Below are 21074 nucleotides of genomic sequence, written 5' to 3'. Positions count from 1 at the left end.
AAAAAAAATATCAATGCATGGTTCCTGAACAATTTTAGTTTGATAATTCTTAAGTTCAGAGTGGTGCAGGTGCAATTTTTCTTGTGCAGGTAATTTTCAATATTACCTGCACCAGTGCAGGTATGCTGAAAAAAGTATTTCGAGCCCTGCATGTACATGTAACGTTAGCTTTAACAAGTCTTAGTAAAGATACAGTAGAACAGCTGGTCTAGCTTAGTGTTACAGATAGGAGATCTGAGAAGATACATGTAGGGTCACACCAAACACATGCAATCTATGATCTACAGAGAGAGATCTACAACTTTCACACCTACCTGAGTCCATGTCTCCAACTGACTGATTTGTTTAATGGAACCTGTTAGTGCAACTCTCACCAGCCAATCAGGGCTCACATATGTAACACCTGCCATGTGGTCCAACCTAATTAATGCCCAAATTTAATCACATGTCAAAGATGATGGTCGTTATAGTCCCCATCTAAGAGCTGAAATCATTGCATAAAAAAACGCGGCTGGAAGGAAGTAAACGCACCGAACAGCGGTAAGTATTACTTGAATCGCTAGGGGTCGTCACTGACTAGTGCAGATTTGATTTTATTGCGTGAGGAAATGCCACATAGAAATCTTATATTCTTTCAAGAGTGTGCTTTTCTAATCAAGGCTTTCGTCACATTGAAAACAAAAACAACTTTACACAACATAATTATAACAGTAGAGATAGGACAGTGTGCGGGTGGCGAATGGCCTGGAGAAGACGTAATAAACTTCGATTTATGCCACTTCGGAAAAATGGATCGACTTGAAACTCAGGGTTTACAGATGAGAGACCATCCTGAACATATTCTGAGAAAAAAGTATGACATTCGTGCAGTACGGACTTGTCCAGAAAGAAGACTAGCAAGCTATAGTGACGCCGCATAAACGCCCCTGCCCTAACGCCAACTCGTAACGTTACACCCACCAAAACACTACGACATAAAGTGAGAATAACCAGTACCTTGAAGTTTATCCCGATGTACCTTGACTAGTCTGTGTAACACAACTCCGCTGTCCAGGGCTGTAACTGGCCCCTCCCGGCGGATGATTGGCGGGCTGCTATAAGCGAGATTTAATCAGGCTATACCTTGACGATCCATATTAACGCAGCGGTGTCTGTTGCGAGGTTTCGTGATATGGCAGTTTTTTCTCGCTATCGTAACGAGAACTGCTGGTACAAGACGAAACGCAATGTCTTCTGTCTGTCGTTCTTGGCTCGTGTCCCAGGCCTCGTTTTGATATGAGATTGTGCAATACGAATCGGTGACAAGCATTGGTGCTTTTTCAAGTGTAACGGGTCCCGTTAACGTTACACACATGAAACAAATTCTCATCCTGTTGTAGATTCATACACACTATAATTTATAATTCTCCACAACGAGTGATTTCCACATACATTCCTACGATACCGATCTACGATAACTTCTCTTGGTGTTGATTGGGAGTGAAATATCTAATAACTGGTATGTTTGACTGTATGGATGGTGTTCAGCACCAAGAATAGGTATGTTTGCCTATGTGTGGATGGTTTTCAGCACCAAGGGCAGGCATGTTTGTATGTGTGTGGATGGTTTTCAGTACCAAGGACAGTTATGTTTGCCTGTGTGTGGATGGTTTTCAGCACCAAGGGCAGGCATGTTTGTATGTGTGTGGATGGTGTTCAGCACCAAGGACAGTTATGTTTGCCTGTGTGTGGATGGTTTTCAGCACCAAGGGCAGTTAAGTTTGCCTGAATGTATGTGTTTCGCACCAGAGACATTTGTGTACTGTGTATGGTGTTCAGCACCAGGAACAGTTTGCCTAATTGGGCAATTGAAAGAAAAGCGATGGGTTTTTGTCATACCCTTATAATGTAGTCAGTTAATTGCTGCAATAATCAATCAAACTGAAAAATGTGCGGGGCAAAAATCCAACGTCATATACTTGAGTTCAAGTCTACTTAGATACAGTATCGGTAAGCGTTTTATGGTGTTCCGATATTTTGTACCTTGTCTAAATGATTTTTGTGGTATAGCCCAAGGCCATAGCTCTAATTATCACATTTTAGTGAATGACACCTGTTTTTAAAATCATCCAGTAGTGTGGAGACATTGTACAGATGTAAAAACACAAAATACAACCACTATGTGTTGTGTCCTTTATTAATATCATTAAAATAATACATTTCACTTACACAGCTGAATTGGCAATGACAAAATATCCTTGATAGCACAAAGGACACTTCATAGATCACGTTTACTGCTGTAATATTCAAATAAAGAACTAAAATAACTTAAGATGGTCTACAAGGTTCAAACAGTTCCATGGCAAAGTCCACCCTTAAAACAAACTTGTAAATTTCTTGTTTCAAGAAAAAATAGATGCTAATATAGAAGCAACTCAACCGTTAAGCACTAAAACAATATGAGGTACATGTTTAAGTAGAATCTAATATTTAAGATGAACAAGGTACAATTGTAATAAATGGTGCATAGTGAACTAGAAGTGAGTCAACATCAATGAAAACACATTTATCCTGTTTTACTGTCAATAGGAGTGAAATATTTGGACTTCTAAGTTAAAATCTAACCAGGAATAAGATTATAATAACTAATATCAGGTCGGGAACTAATATATCCACGATGTTGTATACATGTATATACAGTTTTAGTTATCTTCAATCTAAACCTTTGCAAAAACTTCATTGTCACGATTGTCCGCTGATCTTTAAAGATACATACACTACATCCACTCACAAAACACAGAACATCAAACATATGTATTATCCAGAGTTAAAAAAACAAACTATTACCTTTATAATTATGTTAATCTTTTTAAACTAACTTGTAGAAAACGTACTGAGTTTGAGTAATACTAAGGCACTGTTGGGTTTCTATATTACCAGTACTGACCAATTGTCAAAGTTATAAACAAGCACCATTATCATATATATAGATATATTATATTGAATACTGGGAGGTTATATGTAGTCATAGCACCTTTGTGAAAGTTGTGAGAGGAAGACCTATAGTCTATAACTATCTAGCTCATCTATCAGACAGTGATGAGCCTGAACCCCCTATCTCCTAGTTAGGTAACTGCAGGGGCATTTTTTGTCAGAATCCTAATAGTAATTTCAAAGACTATTGTGCTAGACAATGGTACATCTTATTTCCTAAACAATACAAGGGTAGAGTGGTTGGATGTTGTTATCATCATGTTTGAACCAGAACCTGGTGGTACATGTAAGTACAATACTTTCCATAGTAAGTACAACTGTCTTACTGAAGAAGAGAGTATACATGTAACGTTAATGTTACATGTACAAATGTACATATTTCTACCATGTCTCAGCTACAATGTACAATGGCAAGATGTATCCTCCTGAACAGACTCTACAAGTCAAGCTATTTTTGTGGTCTGTAATGAGCCTTTCTTCTGATGGCATGTCAGATCTAATTCTACATGTGGACAGTTTCAATATAATGTTCTGCAAATGATAGCAGCAAACTCTATATAAAGACGATCCCTAAACAACTGAGTACAAATAGAACTGAGCCATCAGAAAGAAGCAGCACATTATAAACCAATAAAAGTCAGACTTGTGGATCCTTCAAAGGAGGTTAGGCAAGATGAGTGCTTCACTATGTGAATGACTGAGAAGATTGAGATAAAAGCAGCCTTACATGTCTTTGCAATACTAAAATCCAGCTAATTCATGCATTTTGCTATGACAACAATTCAATCAGGCTAACCCTTACTTTCCAGACATTGAGGTATGGTAAAATACTGGATACTTTTTGTTCCCAAATTCCTATAATTATTTGTCTTGATTTTATTTAAAACAGTTTTTGCCTTCCAAAGTCTTTATCATCTTACGAACAATGTCTTTGTTCCGACTTCATTAAAAGTTTATCTTTACCAGTACCTTTCTAAAATGTTTTTAAAAACTGCCCTGAATGACATCTAAAATGAATGAAACTTGCACACAGCTACATTATATACTATCCATTATTCAAAGTTTGACAGTTGCTTTTTTTCTGGTCATGGAATGACAAAAGGTTTGGTAACATGTTCTAGATCTATGCTCCATAAAAGTTAAGTCGACTTATAAAACAACTCCTTTGAACCTAAAAAACATAGCACTATCTTCCAAATCAACAAAACGCAATCACAGACTTTCTATTTTCATTGGAAACCTAGCAAACGTTAATACTAATCAATATATATGTTTTACAAATACTAAGTTTTGGCACCAGCAAGATTTAATCATATAATACATTGATCTCATTTTTTGACGGAGTTTCTGCTAAGTCAACTTCCATGTTATGGTCACACTACATGTATATAGTAAAGAAATGCAATATTTTTCAGTTAAAATTAAAACTTTTTCAGCTACAATATCCACTGTCTCTCTGCAACAAGCACAGGAGTCCCTCCAGCCAGACAAGCGTATCTCTGTGTACTGTCGTGCCACACAATGTAGTTATCACAATCCCGCAATATATCTCCAACAAATATACATGTAAAACTACAAGGGCTGGACTACCACATACCATATCAGCCTAGTTCTTCATACATACAAGGGTGTCAAATAATATACAAGACTGAGGGTACGAGAAGAATGGTTAAAACTACTTCCTCCTATAGTTGTAAACTCTGTGGTGCCTTTTGTGGGTATTTTCTATGCACAGTACGATGTAGGAACTTGAACAGCTGTACTGTTCTTGTCCTAGTAGCATGCCGGTTTGGAGGGAGGACGCCATGCCCACGAAGCTGACGTCGTTTTCCCGCCAGGCGTTACAGAAGTGGTCTCCAAGACGCTGGCCATCCATGTTTGTGCCGTGCCAGATTCGCTTGTGTGGCCTGGAAAACAAGTCAGCACAATTTGTTGACAATCTACAAACAACTCTCTGTCACAATGAAGGAAATACAGCATAAGAGTTGATGGTCCAGTGGCCAAAATTCGGTGGACGACCCTTGATTTTATGATTGGAATATGATGTACAATATATATTGTGGAAGAAAATTGTTCTAGTTTAGAGGCCATCTCTAATCCCAAACAATAGACAATCTCACCATGTTGGGTTTAGAAGAGGCTGTGTCCCGTTGAAGGTGTAGATGGCTGTGTTAATATCGAAGGCTCCACCCTTGTACTCGTTGGTCTCTCTTTCACCTTCAAATATGGAGTTCCAAGATGGGAACAGAATCTCGTCCTGTGTGTAAAAAAACAAACATGTTTTTCTGTATGGCATCTATAACGCCCCTCTGTGTACATGTTTACACAAAATGTACATGCTAGCTTCTGTATCTTCATGTGGTCTGTTAGTAGCTGGTATAACCGCCATTCTGTAAACATAAAACACACCAGCTTTGCAGGCACACGACTGAACGACCTGTCACACCTAATTAAACCTTTGAACATCTAGGTGAAGTGTCACCTAAGTGAAATGTTCGTACATTACTTGGTGGCAAGGAATTCCACCCTTTGATAATTTCACAAGCAAACTGTAAAATGCAAACTGTAAAATGAACTGCATTTTAGACATAATAGCATTGACTAGCTATTTATTTACCAGCCTTTTTTCAAAACATGTTCTACTACGATGTAGTCAAGTAGCTAGTAACGCAATAGATTTCTTCATTTTTGAGGATTTGTTTGGCTGCATCAGATGTGTTTTTGACGCCTTTGATTGCTTTCCCGGTTTTCCCTGGTTCCCAATCCCAATAATGCTCTATATTGAAAGAACGTGAACTTGAATGAACCTGACCTTGAGATTGACAATGGGGATGCCGTCCCTGTCCCCTCTGCTGACCACGGAGCTCAGGTCCTGCACCTTGGAGGACAGGAAGGCGCGGAACGTCCCACGCAGTCCGGCCTGCCGAGCCTGCTGGAAACACTTGAAGTCCGCTCCACGGATCCCGTACATGTTGCCTGTCATTGGCTCGTTCAGGGCGATGAGATGTAACTGCACAGATAAAACAAAGGAATGAAAGATCTCAGTCATACCTCCGTGAAGAATTTGTAGTTGATGAACTACAGTAAAGCCAAGGACAAGGAGAACTCTAGAAGACCCAAGAAACGCAACACATACCCTTTTTCCAGTAGCCTTGCCCAAGTTACTATCAGGTGATCCGACAAGCTGTACAGTGGGAGCATCCACCTGTAAAAAGTACAGGCATGTTAAGTACATGGACATAACAGACATGTTTAACCACATACCAAGTATGTTTGCATTTCAGACATTTGGGGCTTTACCACTCTTCTGGTTTCCTCAATTTTTTTCTGCAGCAAAAACTATTGGAATAGCATTTATATTCTTTAAACCTTTGAAGAGCATATGATGTTCAATTATTGGTTAATTGTTTTTGGTGAGAGATTTCTGTACTTAAATCTCAAGTGGAACAAATTATCAACACATGTCTTTGGTAAATGATCCTTATCATCTGACAATATGGCTATACTTACCTACATGTAGTTATGACAGTAAAATCACAGACAAGGCATCAAGTACAGGAGCTAGACTTGGACCTGATTATCAAATTTACATATATCACTAGTTCACCTTTGTCCGCAGGGTAACTTCATCCGTTGCATTTAAAAGCTGTATTGAAACGGTATTTACTTAATTTAGGGATATATGAAGTCAACAGACTTGATATCGCTAAATACCCAGTGGATAAAGGTGAACTAGCATTACATGTATAATGCTCTTGGTGGAATTAAGAATTATCAAGTTTATGTGCAATCTTACATCGTCCGTTGGCCACCAAATTCAGAGAGCTCCATAATACTTAATATGTTTAACATTGGAAACAAAGGGCTGGCAAAGCCTTAGTCTCAGCATTACTGTCATCCCCTCACAAAGGTTAATTATGCGCATTATTAATTAGACACTGCAGCGAATGGACGAATCATAGCAGCCTTACTTCTGATCCAAAGAATCCATTGTTGAACCCGTTGTTGGCATGCCCTGGGTTTTCAGCCGAGGCCTCGGGTTGCTAGGGTGGGGGGCAGGGGGTGGGGGGGTTGAAGCGAAAGCAAACAAACATTTCATGCAGGGGAATCACAACAGCCATGCTACGAGTTGGCTGCACAGATTTCACAGATGCAGTCAGAGCTACACCGAAATCAATAAGCCAGTTCATGGATTAAATTGGACATGAGCAGCAAGATGCATTGTGGGCATCATGTCAAAGTTGAAGGCCCCTGAGACGTAAACAAAACATGTCTAAACATATATTAATGAAGCATGGTACCCTAAGCATGGTCCAGATAAGAACTGTTTACAAGGGGCCTTCACCTTTGACATATTGTCCACAATTTCACTGCACGTGTGCAGTTTAAACTGTAAACAGGCTTATTACCACAATGCAGAAAGCAAAATCATAAGAGATGCAACTTAATCATTGCACAAACCACAATTCAAACAGAGGCATTAATATATTACACATACAATCCGTTCACACCGTCAAGCAAAAAGAAATGTCCAAAAATAATGTTGCAAACAAGAGCTTATGCAACTGAGTTGATTAAGACTGTTACATTTGTAGACATTCCTCCAGTTTAAGGTTACAGAAGTTATCTCATATGGGAGACCAAGGGCCTTCCTCTACTTTGTCAGAAAGTTTAGAATCAACTTATTATCAAGAGCTGGCATCACACAATTGAAGACATTCATCCGACTTTGTTAATTGCTGGAAGGTGCCAAATTCTACAATCACTGGAGAGTTGCGCATATATTTGCCAGCAAATCTACCACATCACAGTTGATGGACTCAGTGACTTGCCAATATTGGCAGATCTATTTTGAGCAGAAATTAATTGGACACCGGCTGTTGTGCCGACACAGATGTCCTTTATATACAAAGTCATGTAGAGCTGAAAGATTTGTCGGGTACGCTATTTTCCTGGTGTGTGATGCCAGCTTAAGAAGGCTGGTTAATAAAACCATATCATAATTATGATGATGTACTCACTACTGGAGGTCTCTCAGGAATGGACATGATCTTCCCAACCTGTGACAAAAGAGAAAGAAGATGTCTGTCAAAATGTGAGGAACCAAAAGGGGGTTGTTGTCATGGTAACCAACTTTGTTGAGCTTTGTTGTAGCATTACTGCTTTGGCAGGGAAGAAGCAAAATTAACCATTTTTTTTATAAGTCAAGCAAGCAGTTCCACACTATCAAGAACTTTCATGTGGCATTTTGAACCCAGCAAAAGAAAAAGATGCCCTTATGCAAAATTAAGTAATTGATTAAGGTGAAACAGTCATCACTACTGAGGTGAAGCAAGACGGCTTTTCAAGTAGCTCGTGGTAGTGCAATGCCTCTTTACAACAGCTTACATTTTAAGACAACCACATTATGTCTTCATGGTACATTTGTACATGTAAAGTGTCAAACCCAGGTTTGAACCCAGGTTGATGGTTCCACAGAATTCGAAGGAGATTTGCAATTGGCAGAGTGGGTAGACTGCTACACCACCCAGACACCATAACCCAACACATTTTGAGAAGAGTCGGGGTGACCAAATGTCTATCAACAAAAATGCAAGCAGCTGAGAAGCCGTATTGCACTACTGGAGTGCTTGAAAACAATGTGCTTCACCTCAGTTGAGTTTAATAATGATTTCAACATTTTACACAGGGCCATGCATTACAAAAGAGCATTTCAGTATTTCTTACTGTTGTACCTTGCAATTCATGCTTTTACCTTAAACAATTTACAAGCTAAAATTCCCCATGTCATTTATCATTTATTAAAAAGATAATTCAACTTAAACATTACAGAACTGGTCAACAACAGGGTGGACAGAGGTGTACCTGAACAGTCGGTCTCAAGGGTTGTGTCTTTGGTACCCAGAATGCAAAGGGGGAAGAGAGGAAAGAACACCATCATTGAGCCTATCCTGCTGTCTGTCTTCCACAGTGAGAGACATTTCAAATGTTGAAAACCTTTTCTTTTGGAAGGGGATATTATTTGTGAAACTGAAAAGGGCCACTTTACAGTGTAATATGAATAATACATTTGGTCTGAAATTTCATCATGGTCTGAAATTGGGCACTTAGCTATTACAACATATTGCTTTTGTATACCAAACTCCTGTTCATTTGCATTTGTTGTGTTGAACACATTTCAAATAAGCTACATGGTTGTTGTCTTCTCCATTTTGAGCAGCTTGTTTCTCAAAACTATAGCTGCACCACACTATAGAGTTCTGTCGTTCTACTTGGTGCTTGACGTTGAATGGCCAGAAACTGCCAATGAGTTTTGTTATTAGGCTGATATTTCAAGCGCTGCAGATAACTACGATAACAAATTATATGGTGTGGATATTTTTAGCAGCTGAACAAATTTAGAATGCAAAAAGAAAATAACCCAGAGCTCTAAGACAGTAGAGAAGAGGACAAGGTTAAAGCATTGTGACAACAAAAAACACAAGGGTGCAAGGAAACAAAATTTAAGATAAAATTTAGCTCAAACTGAACTAAACTCTGTGTGCTTAAAACATCAGACAAAAATCTTAACAATCATAACAAACAAAAGGGACATTAATCAACATAACAAAGATTTTGTAGGACAGGCAAATGAAATATGCCAACACATTTGCATGATTTTCCTGAGTCACAATACATTGACATCTCAACTACACGTAGATCATCCAATCATATGTCTGCACAAACAGAGTGCAACATTAAAGTCACAAAAAGCTAGTTCATTGCTCCACATGAATTGTTTTGTGCATGTGTAGCCGGATGCATTGTGGGTGATATGTCAAAGGTTAAAGCCCATAACTTGTAAACAGTCCTTGTGTAAAAAAATGCTTAGAAAAAGTTCAGACAGGTTTTGTCTTGGGGCCTTTACCCTTGTCATATCATGTACAATGCATATCGCAATGCCCTCTTAAACATTGGAATTGCCTAATGTATACTTTTTCTTGGAAAACACAGACAAAATACATCGGACAATAATGGTAGTGCAGACGTATGCTTTCAAAAACAATTTTTCCAAGAACAATACACAAGACGTCCTATACAACATCCTTGGTTTTACAAATTAACAGAGTAAAAGTTCTGGAAGGTACCACTCCAGAAAAGGGGGTTCCCAGCCCTTACCAGGATGATTTGCCAGCCGCCCCCTACTCTGAGGTACAGTTGTTCTGTGTCTGCTACGAAGGCCAGGGTGCCTGGTGAAGAGGGTGGGGAGCGCAGCAGGTGGCTTTCACTATTGAAGGTGACAATCTGTCAAGAGAAGAAAACATATTTCAGAGTTAACTTCGCATATGTGTACATAGAAGAAAGTCATTTACACCAAGTATCCTTGACATGTTGCTAAGATGCTTTTTCTTTTTTTCTGCAATGGTTATATTTGCTATTACCTTGGATGCAGGGTATGTACATGTACATATAAATACACCACCTTGCATGCTTTAAAATGGCTTCCCTGTCCATCAGTGTGGAACCCCCAAAGCAGTAAAGACTTCAAAAGGAACAATATCAAACTCATCCAGGTCTAGTTCTCTCATTTTTTATTTAATTGTTGAATGATACAGTCAGTTCTGACAGACAAACTCCAATAAGCCACTACACTGATTAAACTGCACATGCACAGCACAGTCAAAGTTGAAGGCCCCTGAGACATAAATGAAACATGACTGAGATAAGGGTCCTTTACCTTTGACTCACGACGTAACTCATTGCGCATGTGAAGTCTAGTCTGTGAACAAAGTCATTCCAACCCATCTACTACTGAATAAACTACCTGTAACAGAAAACTGTGTGTAACAGTAACAACACTTCTCCCTCACCCCAGCAGCTCTTCCAGGAGGGCCAGGTGGCCCGGGAGGCCCCATGATCCCACTGCCGATGCTGGCACCTGGCTGTCCGGGTCTGCCAGGTGGGCCAGGTAATCCAGGTGCTCCGATTCCTGCCGGGCCAGCCGGACCACGTGGGCCAGGTGGTCCAGACGGGCCGCGACCAGGGAAGCCAGGTGGCCCACGAGGACCCTGCAGAATGGAATAAAGGCAAAATGAATTTAAGACATCTTTTTTTGACATTTCATAAAATTTACAATGAATTCCAGAATAACATCTTCACAGTTCAAAGCATGTTGATGAAAATACTATGTGAGTCTAGACTGGAAAATTGTCTAGCAGAACTTTTCTCGCTTTTCATGTTGAAAAAAAAATCAGTTTTAAAAATTCCAACCAAAGGTATGAACGTAGTGATGGCATTTCAGCACCCCTATCAACTACCAAACATTCAGCACCATGGACAGAACCCATAAGTAATAATCAGTGCATTTTCGACAAGATGCAGGAGTGAGAAGGCTGAATGAGGTGTTCCTTTATAAGGTTTAATGATTATCCTGCAATGAGAGTACACAACAAAGAAGAAACGTCACCTGAGGTCCAGGGGGGCCGGTGGGACCCTGCACAACCTGTCCGCTGCCGCCGAAGAAACCACCAGGAGCACCAGGGGGACCTGCTTCTCCCTGTCATACAAAAAAGGTTGTCTGTATATGCATGACATTTCAGCATGAAAAACAAGCTTTGGAGGCATGCAGCGCAGCAACAGCTGGTTATATTACACTGAACAACTTGCAGGCATTTTTGAAGTTATCTAGTGACAATGCCCCTACCATTCATGGTGACAAAAAAAATGCACTCCATGGTTGTTCTTGGGGAAACCACAATTTTCTTAACAACATCAATCCTGGACTGATAATGCCATCAATAATGCTGATATTTATTTGTCAACATTTCCTGTATTGTAAATACTATGCATATACATGTTTATGGCAACATTAACAACATCCTATTGACAGACATACAATTTTGTTAGGAGACCAATCTCTTAATGTGCTCCCCAAATCCATGATCCATGAAGTAAGAATTATCAACTACTTTAAAAACGTAGCAATGCACATGAATGTTGGAATAAAGCTATCATCATATTTGATTGCTGTCACATAAAGGTTGACATAAACCAATGAAAACATACCCTATCTCCTTTCCTGCCAGGTAAGCCAATCTCTCCTTTCCTTCCCTGTAAAAGACACCAGTACATATGACTAACATGTTTGATACATGAAAACATACACAATGCTAGGGAGATGAGGAGGTGGATAAAAAACTGTATTGTTACACATGTCATCTCTTTCCACTCATGTTGTTTAAGACATTTTAGCCAGAATGGTTGTGTTAACTTTAAAATCTTTTAATTACATGAGTGCTACATGTATAATTCCATAAGTTATTGCTTTGCCAACCCCACAACATACCCTTATCTCCGACTCCCTACTACAGTATGGTAATCTTTCATCGGTGACATAACACATACACCTGTGTCAAGTTACATTTTGCAACACAAAAACACATTATGGTTGTAACAACATCTTCCATATTTCAAACTTTCCACACACCATGCCAGCAGGGAGACACAACACAAGAGCCTAGATAGACCCAACAATTAGAGAGCTCAAAAATAAACAAGGGTTTAAAACGTTAAAAATCCTTTTTCTTGTAAAATTTTGACACTCTTGTGGCGGATATGACAGGAAAGACTTTTCCTGACTTAAAACATGTTTAAGTAGTTTTAATCAATTAGCTTTTCTCTCAGGTCTTTGACACTCCAGATGTAGTGGAATGATCTTTTTTTAGCTGACTTTCAGAACCAAAAGGACCAAAGCAAGTGCTCTAGTAAGGGGGCAAGTGCTCTAGTAAGGGGGCCACATTTGCAAAAATGGCCGTATAGGACTTGCTGGTGGACAGTTTTCCAGTGCAAGTTTTCATGGTGATTCCAAGTGTTGATTCCAAAAGTTATAACACCTTTTTGTCCACCTTTCCATAGGATTGATTGCATGCATGACTTCAAACACTGGAGTTGTGGTATCACCCCAGCAGCTTTGACCACATCCTTACCTCGAATCCTGGCAGTCCTGAGTCTCCCTTCTCACCCTGAATGACAACAACACGATCACAACAACAGTTCAGTCACAGCACTACCGGCTGCTGCACAACAAAACAACTAATCCATTTACCTGTCGCCCTAATGGTCCTCTGATTCCCATCATCCCCTTTTCCCCCTGCATGGTGGGAAGGTGCAGGTGGGAGGTACAAGGTGTAGGGTTGGGAGACAGTTGGGACAGTTGCCGCCCAAACGGAGGTAATCCGGTGTGAACAAGAGTTGGAGACCGAGCCAGGATGTGGGGGGAAAGTCCAAGTTGACAGTGGGGGGGTCACACGTGCAGAGAGTAATCCGCGGCAGTGGGGCAAGAGCGTGCAGTAGGAAGATTGGTTGCAAGTAAGAACAAGCAAGGTTGTAAATCGGCAGGTTCTCTCTACTCTACAACCAACCAAGGATCTACTTGCACATGACAAGGAACAGAGAGCACTTCTCATTGGTGCAGCATGCAGTTTTAAAATTACAGCTCAAGTTTCTTTTCATCCAAAGTTATTCAATCTTAAATTTTCAATACATCAATTTCTTGTCAATAATATATCTGTTAAAATGTTTGCAACAAGATGCATCATCCAGATCTGCATGACATTAATCTCTGGTTAAGACGGGTAGACTTAGTCTCTAGACTAGGCTTCTTCAACCAAAGGATTTCCCAGAGTTGAAGAAACCCAGTGTAGTTACAATCTCTACCAGTCTTACCATGGGCATGACCTCAGGCATGTATTCCCATGCTTCTTTATTTTCAGTTGGTTAGTGAGCAGGCAGGGAACGGGGTGAAATGGCAAAGAAAGTTTGGTTAAAGACATTAGTAAAGAGACAGGACAGGCGATAGAGCAAGCAGTAAGATGGACCATGCTTAGTTGGGCTAATAGTTAAAGCTATAGTTGGCATGCCCTCCAACAAGCCTTCCACCAAAGCTTTCACTAGGTTGCTAAGCTAAAGCTTACGTGACACTAGATTTGTTCCAAGAACTGGCATAATGCTGGGAAACTTTTCAAGCCAATCGTTGCTTGTAAACTCTCCCAACATCTTCAGAAATACACAATGTTCTTGGAGAATACCTAGCAAGTCTAAAATGTGTCATGCCAGTGACTTGCCAGAAGCATTAAAGTTGCTACTGCAAATGGCAGAATGCTGTGTACAGTGACGTTATGTCTGCTTGTGAAGCTATAGCTAGCTGGCACAATGTGCATCAAATCTATACACTTTTGTCTAAAATTATGCAGTAAGACTAAACTGCATGTTATACAAGGGCAACTACGTAGAAGCCTACAGAAGCTAATAGTACATGTACTAGGGACAAAAAAGCTTCCTATCTACATAATGATATGATTCCAAACCTTTGGACCAGCAGGCCCCACCAGTCCTGAAAGAGACACAACAGTAGCTTGAGTTTTTGAAACAACTTCAAACAATGAATTTAAATAAACGAAGTTCCAACAAATGTACACTTAGCATTGACAGAACTGAAGTTGGTCAAAGGACACAACAAAGATGGCAACTCTGCTAAACAACACTTCTCTTTGGATCTTTTAAATACGATACATCTTGAAACATCTTTCGAGGGGATCTTGGCATCACAATTCATGACCGTAAGAATATGCATATTCATTGTATTACTACTGAATTGTTTCAACTGCTGCAAACTTAAAACAAAACAAAAATTCTCTTACCACAAAATTAAGTTGCAATAAAAGTACTAAACAAATCTACAGTATATAGCTTTCACCAAATCATAAAAATAAAATATTCGAAATCCTGAATCACACACCTGCACCTCCAAACGAAAGCCCAGGTCCAGACGCCAGAGCTCCAGGTGGCCCAGGTGGACCAGAGGGTCCGATGTCTCCTTTTTCTCCCTTTTGGAGCTGTATAGGAACAAAGAAAGTCACCAGGAGGCTTGTAATCAACCTTAATATTCATCTTCCAAAAAAAACCACAGACATATTGAATATAACAATTCATCTAGAGGCTCTTCAGTTATGGTGTCCAAAAATTTCCAGAAACACAGACGGACCAAAAACAATTCCTCTATATTTCACAAAGGTTACAACAATGTAACAAATTGCAAAATATCTATCAATAACGCAGTTGTTCAAAGAAGGATTTCAAAAACATATTAGGTAAGATGTAAGTGAAATACCAGACAACCTCCTTTAAAGACTTGAATAAAAATAATATCAAGACAAAACTACATAAAAATGACAACTATATATATAGCAAGCTTACCACAGGGAAGCTGCCAGCTGGGAAGGAAGCACCACTGGGTAGTCCAGGAGGACCCTGATGAACACAAGGTTATCTCAATTAACATGTCAAATGAAGGGAAAAGTCACAGACCCTACATTGAATCTTTGGAACTTTGCTTGCATGATCATATTCAATCTTTTTACAACCTTATAAAAAGCGAGATACACTGTCAGATCTGCACAAATGATAACTACATAAAAAAATAGTACAATACTTACTGGAGGGCCAGGGGGTCCAGGTAAGCCAGTACCCTGTAAAGTAGACATTTCATGGTTAATGAACAGATGCATGGTATTCACAAATTCATTGATTAACAATTTGTACCAAAGATAATGCTACCATCTCAAACCATTTGAAAATTGTCTGTATACTAGTACTATTACATTATGTAACTCCAAGAATCAAAAGATCTAGAACAACAACAACAAAATGTTTGCAGCACTCACAGTGTCACCCTTCTCTCCTTTCTGACCTCTGACACCAGGAAGACCCTGTAGAAAAAAAGTTAGGTGATCTTGCAAAAGGTATATGACTATGAGAAAAATTTATGGATGATGAAGTACTATTAGTACTGCCACAAAGGTATGTAAATATGCGAAACATTATACTTAGCTTTTCCACAAAATACATGTAATTCATTTGCAAAAAAAGTCAAACTTACCATTCTGCCAGGGAATCCAACCTCACCAATCATGCCCTTTGGTCCAATAGGTCCCTCTGGTCCTTGGATACCCTAAAAGAGTAATAGTACAAAAAAGTAAATATGAGATATTACATGTATATACATTGTAAAAATGTGTGCCCTACGTACAGTACGCCTGGTAACAAAATATGACTATTTACTAGCTATAGTCATCCCTATTCATGACACACTAAATGGTATCTGCCATGAGGGTAAATTCTTGAGATCTTGGTAGCTACTTGAGTGTGCTAAAGGTTACAAGAGAGATCTTATGGACTCACAGCTTCTCCAGGTTCACCCTTAATGCCAGGTAGTCCCTCCACACCATCCAGACCAGGCTCTCCTTTAGAACCCTTGATCTGAAGCACATCTCCATCTACAGTCACAGCAGGGCCTGGCTCACCGCGATCACCCTGTGGAGGGGACAGAAATGTACAATACATCAGATATGGGGTCTGTGGCAAGGGTTGTTGACCTAGAATATTAATGTTCAGGGTTCAAATCCCTAACAGATCTCAATGTTGTGTCTTTGCTAGAAACGACTTTTTTCCTCAGCCAGGTGAAAATGAGTACCTATCATTGGTTGGGGGCATTCTCTCAAAGTGGAGGTCCCCAAAAAGAAATAAACTGAGATGTATATGTTAGGGACATACCTTGCGCCCAGCCTCTCCTGAGTCTCCTCTGTCTCCCTTTAGACCAGGAGCACCGTCATCACCCTGGCAACAATCAAACAACACGGTTAGTGGCAAATTAAAGCAGTACCTCTATAAACACATGAAAATCAAGAACAATGTTGGAAATTTTTTTAAAAAGTGCAGAAATATCTTACAGGTCTGCCTATTGGTCCAGGAGGTCCAGCAATGCCCTGAAAGGGAAAGATACAATTTAGCTGGATGTAACAGTCCTTAATTGCTCAAAACAAATCTGTTCTTAATGATTATGTAACTGACTCATCCATAAAGCATGAAAAGTAACCTCTTACAGTATCAACTTCAAACAGTAAGATGTTTGAGTTCATATCATTATCTACAGTTCTTTTCAGGATTGATACATTATACACAAAGGATGAATCATTAAGAAAGATATTGTCACAAAACCAATACAGAAGTCTAAGAATATAAAAGCATTACCGGAGGTCCACGTGGCCCCTCAGGCCCTGCAGGTCCGATCAGTCCTCCAGGAAAACCACCAGTCATCTCACCCTGCAGATAAACAGGAGGGTGTCAATCACAGCATAGCCATTTGGCATTGTCAACACAACAGTCATGAAGATCATACAAAGGGCTTGGTATAGTCCCTCAGATAATTTGTCATACCTATAGTGACCACCTGTCCACATAAACAAGATTTGATCTGTCCCCTTAGTTGTCCTCTTGGGTGGGTTTGACTGTATCTAATGTCTTTTTGACCTGTATTTGATATATACTAGGAGTACCGCTATTATGTTGATTAAAATCTGCTGCTTGGTATTTCACTTCAGAAGGATGAACTTTAAACTTTGGACATGATGCAGATACCCGACACGTTTCATACAGCTCTTGAAAGAGTGGCGACTAAATGGGACCAAATCTCACCTCTCCTCCAGTTGGCCGGAAGCCTGGGCTGACAGTCTGCATGCAGAAATGTGCACAACAAACGGTGCAAGCACAACAGGTGAGAACACAGCATGGCATGTTCATACGCAATCAACTCAACATCTGGCATAGGCAACAGCCATAAAACACAGCATGGCATTGTTCATTTGCAACTCAACATCAGGCATACTCAACAGCTATCAAGCATAGCAAAACACCTTCATAAACCATGCAAACTCCTGAATACTTTCCAGATTTTCATCACAGCAAATATAATAATTCACAGCAATACAGAATACTACAACTTCACAATCCAAGAAGGCATCTTCCCATGTCAAAAAACATATTAAACAAATGGAGTGCAATCATATTCAATAGCAGATGTTATCAGCTTGCATTTAGTATGAAAATTTTTACTAAAATCATAGCAATCAATATTGGACCAACTATTTCAAACAAAGAAGGAAACATTTTTCTGTACCATCTCATCATCCCCAGGGAGTACAGAGATGGTTCCAGGCAGCCCTGGGGGTCCGGGCGGGCCAGGGGGGCCGGGGAGGCCGACACCGTCACGGCCTGCTTCACCCTGTCAGGAGGAAGAAAAGGTATTGTAAAAATGAGGACACTGAACATGTCTTCAAGCACACATTGTTCCTTTATGTCACTCCTTTATGAGATTAAACGATACCTAGATTTTGCTGAATACTGTGTATGTCATCGAATTACCTTTTCAGTTCAAAGGGTAATTTAATTAAGTTCAGTTGTACTTGTCATTCAATTTGGTATTTTCTTGAATAACAAGGTCACTTTGACTATAGGCCATCATACGAATTTGATGTTGATCTTAAGCATGCTATGACAGAACCGACATCCAACAATGATCTAAGACAGCCTTATCTGTAACAAGACAATCTTCATTTTACAAACCTCTGCAAGGTATACCACATAGAATGATGCAGCACAAGAAAAAACAACACACTGTCAGTTATCAGTACATAAGATCTTCTGAAAAACAATATAAATCCTTTCTCGGAAGGATTGTCCCTCATTGTCTAATATCTTTTCAAGGCAAATTACAGTTATAATACTTACAGCGGGTCCTCTTGGTCCCATGTCACCTTTGGGTCCCTATAAAAAACACAATACATTTTTCTTTAGAAACATTGTTGCACAAATACAAAATATCATAGATAACTTAAGGCATAATAACTGTTATGAGGTTTTGCCTTGAGACAAGTACCCTAACACTAACCCTTACCCTCCTACTGTGAAATTAAGCCACTGCAAAGATAAATAAATTAACAGTAACACACCTGAGGTCCAACAATGCCAGCCTCGCCTGGGTCTCCCTTCTGTCCACGTGGTCCAACTGGCCCTGGTAAGCCCTATACAGGCACAGCACAGGAACATACAGGGTTCAACAATGATGAACAGAGGTACATCATAGAGGTACTGTAACTCTTGGGCCCCCTTTCCACTCAACTGTGATTGCTGGGCGACCATTGAGCAACCAAAACTTCATTTAAGTGACCTGATTATAAGATTAAATTGGAATATAATATTCAATACAGAAGTATCAAAACATACATGCAAAAGGTAAGAAATCTATCAGTTGCTCAGCAGTCATAGCCACTGTTGGAAATGCAGCGTTATCGTATTGTTTCCTTTCCTGGAACTTTCAAGTTGAAGTTGTTTCCTCAATGCTAATTCCATGTATTCTGTGTTATTTTTTTCTTGCTATATCTTGATGATGATGCTATATCTTATGGTCATTCCAGGAAAAAAAAAATCTACTGCTTCTGTGATGTCATGTTATGCAGATATACATATAACACAACATGACTTGGTAAGCAATGGATCATAACACTGGCTAAACGGGGAAGCCATTAACTTTCTGTAACTTATTTTCCACTGCTCATCGAGTGACATACGCTATCTGCATAATGTAGGCAGTGGATTGATTGTTCCTTGACAAAAACTGGAGTTAGATGGTCAAAAATTGGAGTATGTCCAATTTTTGTGTTGGAAATTAAAACTTCAGAACAAGTTCATTTGTCATCTGTCTATTTCCCTTTTCAGTAATATGTGAATGTCTCCTAGAGGGTACCACTTACAGGTGTTCCTTGCGGCCCCTCTGGTCCAGCTGTTCCCTGTTCACCCTACGGATAAGTTGTTAATAGGATTAAACACAGCAGCCAATGGCAGGCTTTAGCAATACATGTCCCATTCACATCAACATCGTGCCAGTAACAGCATTGCTGAAATACACAAATACATCCAGTTCACTTGCATTGTTTTCATAACTCATATATGCACACTAAAGAGACTCAATTTTCAGAATATTTCCAACTTAAACTGTTGACATTGTCCGCAAAAACAATTTTAGCTAGATTAGGGAAGCCAATCACAAAAATGTACACAAATTTGCCCAAACTTTCCTGTTTATTAACAGCTGGAAATATTCCCCATACATTTGTATCACTTGACAGCATTCCTTATGCAAACCATACAGAGTTAGAAATAAGACATTCACATGATATGTCATGAGGTGATCCATGGACAAGTTAGTCAAGTCGAATTTCATCACTCATTTCACTGGGTAGCATGCACATACACAGAGGCATCATCTGATTCACATACATTTAATACAAAAATTCACATGCACAGTTGGAACTATAATGAACAGGCTCATTTTATACAATTTCCAACATTTCCTCCCATTTCCCATCATCACCTTCTGCCCAGGGTTTCCTGGTATCCCTGGTTCCCCCGCAGGTCCAGGTCCCCCCTGTAAGTGTGCAGACTAGCAGCTCAGCAAGGGAAAGTGCTACAAGCAGGGCTTATATCATAGGGTAAAGCACAGCACACTGTGTAATGGGATGGAGCTTTGTTCATGATGAGTGAGAACACAGACAAGCAATCATGGGTAAGCTGTGATGCATACATAATGGCGTGGTTACATTTGCTGTAGGTCATCGTACAATTTCAATGTCACAGACTCTTCACCACAAACAACAAGAATCTAAGACAGTCTTTTCTAAATCAAGATACATTGTACATGTTACTGAATTTTATACATACTGAATTTTTGACAAAACCAAGAGTACCCTCAGCTTGTCATTATGCAATGATTGGACAACAAATGTGAACAGGCCCTACAAGGCATATGGTTCAATGCAGCACACAAATGAAGCATACAATGTACATGTACAAAGGTGCAGTGAAATGAATGGCAAAATATTACATGAGATCATAGCTTAGTGTTCAGTTCATGCGTTTGCACTACAAGTTGAAAGCATGACAGATATCAGTTTGTGAGCAGGCAACAAAGCATTTAATTGCTAAATAGAGCAAAGTCTGAGCTATGAGCGTAACCTAATGTTCTCTCCCAGGGCCGAGGGGACCTTATGGCACCTATTGGGCTGACATGTAATAATCCTCTTCATTGTTCCAACTGTAGTTGCACAGTGAGATGTATTGTGGGTAATATGTCAAAGAGCTGTCTTAGAAATCATGATCAGGGGCCTTCACCTTTGGCATTTACCCACAATACATCTCAGCTGTGCATGTGCAGTTGGAACCATGAACAG

The 21074-nt window shown here is 39.7% G+C and overlaps 1 protein-coding gene across 13 annotated transcripts in view; it reads right to left on the bottom strand.

The window, feature by feature from the left end:
* Positions 1 to 2158: 2158 nt before the first annotated feature.
* Positions 2159 to 21074, bottom strand: part of LOC118406220 (collagen alpha-1(I) chain-like) — a 122153-nt gene continuing 103237 nt past the window's right edge. For 8 of the 13 annotated variants that reach the window (XM_035806130.1, XM_035806134.1, XM_035806122.1 and 5 more), the window contains 28 exons: positions 20219 to 20272; positions 19599 to 19643; positions 18798 to 18869; positions 18577 to 18612; positions 17966 to 18070; positions 17485 to 17520; positions 17041 to 17112; positions 16740 to 16775; positions 16564 to 16626; positions 16192 to 16323; positions 15890 to 15961; positions 15675 to 15719; positions 15447 to 15479; positions 15208 to 15261; positions 14750 to 14846; positions 14319 to 14344; positions 13058 to 13102; positions 12019 to 12063; positions 11420 to 11509; positions 10824 to 11021; positions 10132 to 10257; positions 8839 to 8865; positions 7995 to 8033; positions 6945 to 7016; positions 6110 to 6178; positions 5786 to 5983; positions 5094 to 5230; positions 2159 to 4880 (listed from right to left, as the gene is read on the bottom strand). In XM_035806130.1, the coding sequence (XP_035662023.1) occupies positions 4649 to 4880; positions 5094 to 5230; positions 5786 to 5983; positions 6110 to 6178; positions 6945 to 7016; positions 7995 to 8033; positions 8839 to 8865; positions 10132 to 10257; positions 10824 to 11021; positions 11420 to 11509; positions 12019 to 12063; positions 13058 to 13102; positions 14319 to 14344; positions 14750 to 14846; positions 15208 to 15261; positions 15447 to 15479; positions 15675 to 15719; positions 15890 to 15961; positions 16192 to 16323; positions 16564 to 16626; positions 16740 to 16775; positions 17041 to 17112; positions 17485 to 17520; positions 17966 to 18070; positions 18577 to 18612; positions 18798 to 18869; positions 19599 to 19643; positions 20219 to 20272 (2256 nt within the window). In that variant the 3' untranslated portion in view covers positions 2159 to 4648. Of the gene's footprint in view, positions 4881 to 5093; positions 5231 to 5785; positions 5984 to 6109; positions 6179 to 6944; positions 7017 to 7994; positions 8034 to 8838; positions 8866 to 10131; positions 10258 to 10823; positions 11022 to 11419; positions 11510 to 12018; positions 12064 to 12938; positions 12975 to 13057; positions 13103 to 14318; positions 14345 to 14749; positions 14847 to 15207; positions 15262 to 15446; positions 15480 to 15674; positions 15720 to 15889; positions 15962 to 16191; positions 16324 to 16563; positions 16627 to 16739; positions 16776 to 17040; positions 17113 to 17484; positions 17521 to 17965; positions 18071 to 18576; positions 18613 to 18797; positions 18870 to 19598; positions 19644 to 20218; positions 20273 to 21074 lie in introns of all 13 variants that reach the window. The other 5 variants (XM_035806133.1, XM_035806131.1, XM_035806123.1 and 2 more) reach the window with 4 other exon arrangements.

Source organism: Branchiostoma floridae, chromosome 18 (assembly GCF_000003815.2).
Source record: "Branchiostoma floridae strain S238N-H82 chromosome 18, Bfl_VNyyK, whole genome shotgun sequence".
Classification (NCBI taxonomy): Eukaryota; Metazoa; Chordata; class Leptocardii; order Amphioxiformes; family Branchiostomatidae; genus Branchiostoma; species Branchiostoma floridae.
This window is presented reverse-complemented; position numbering and strand designations above follow the sequence as displayed.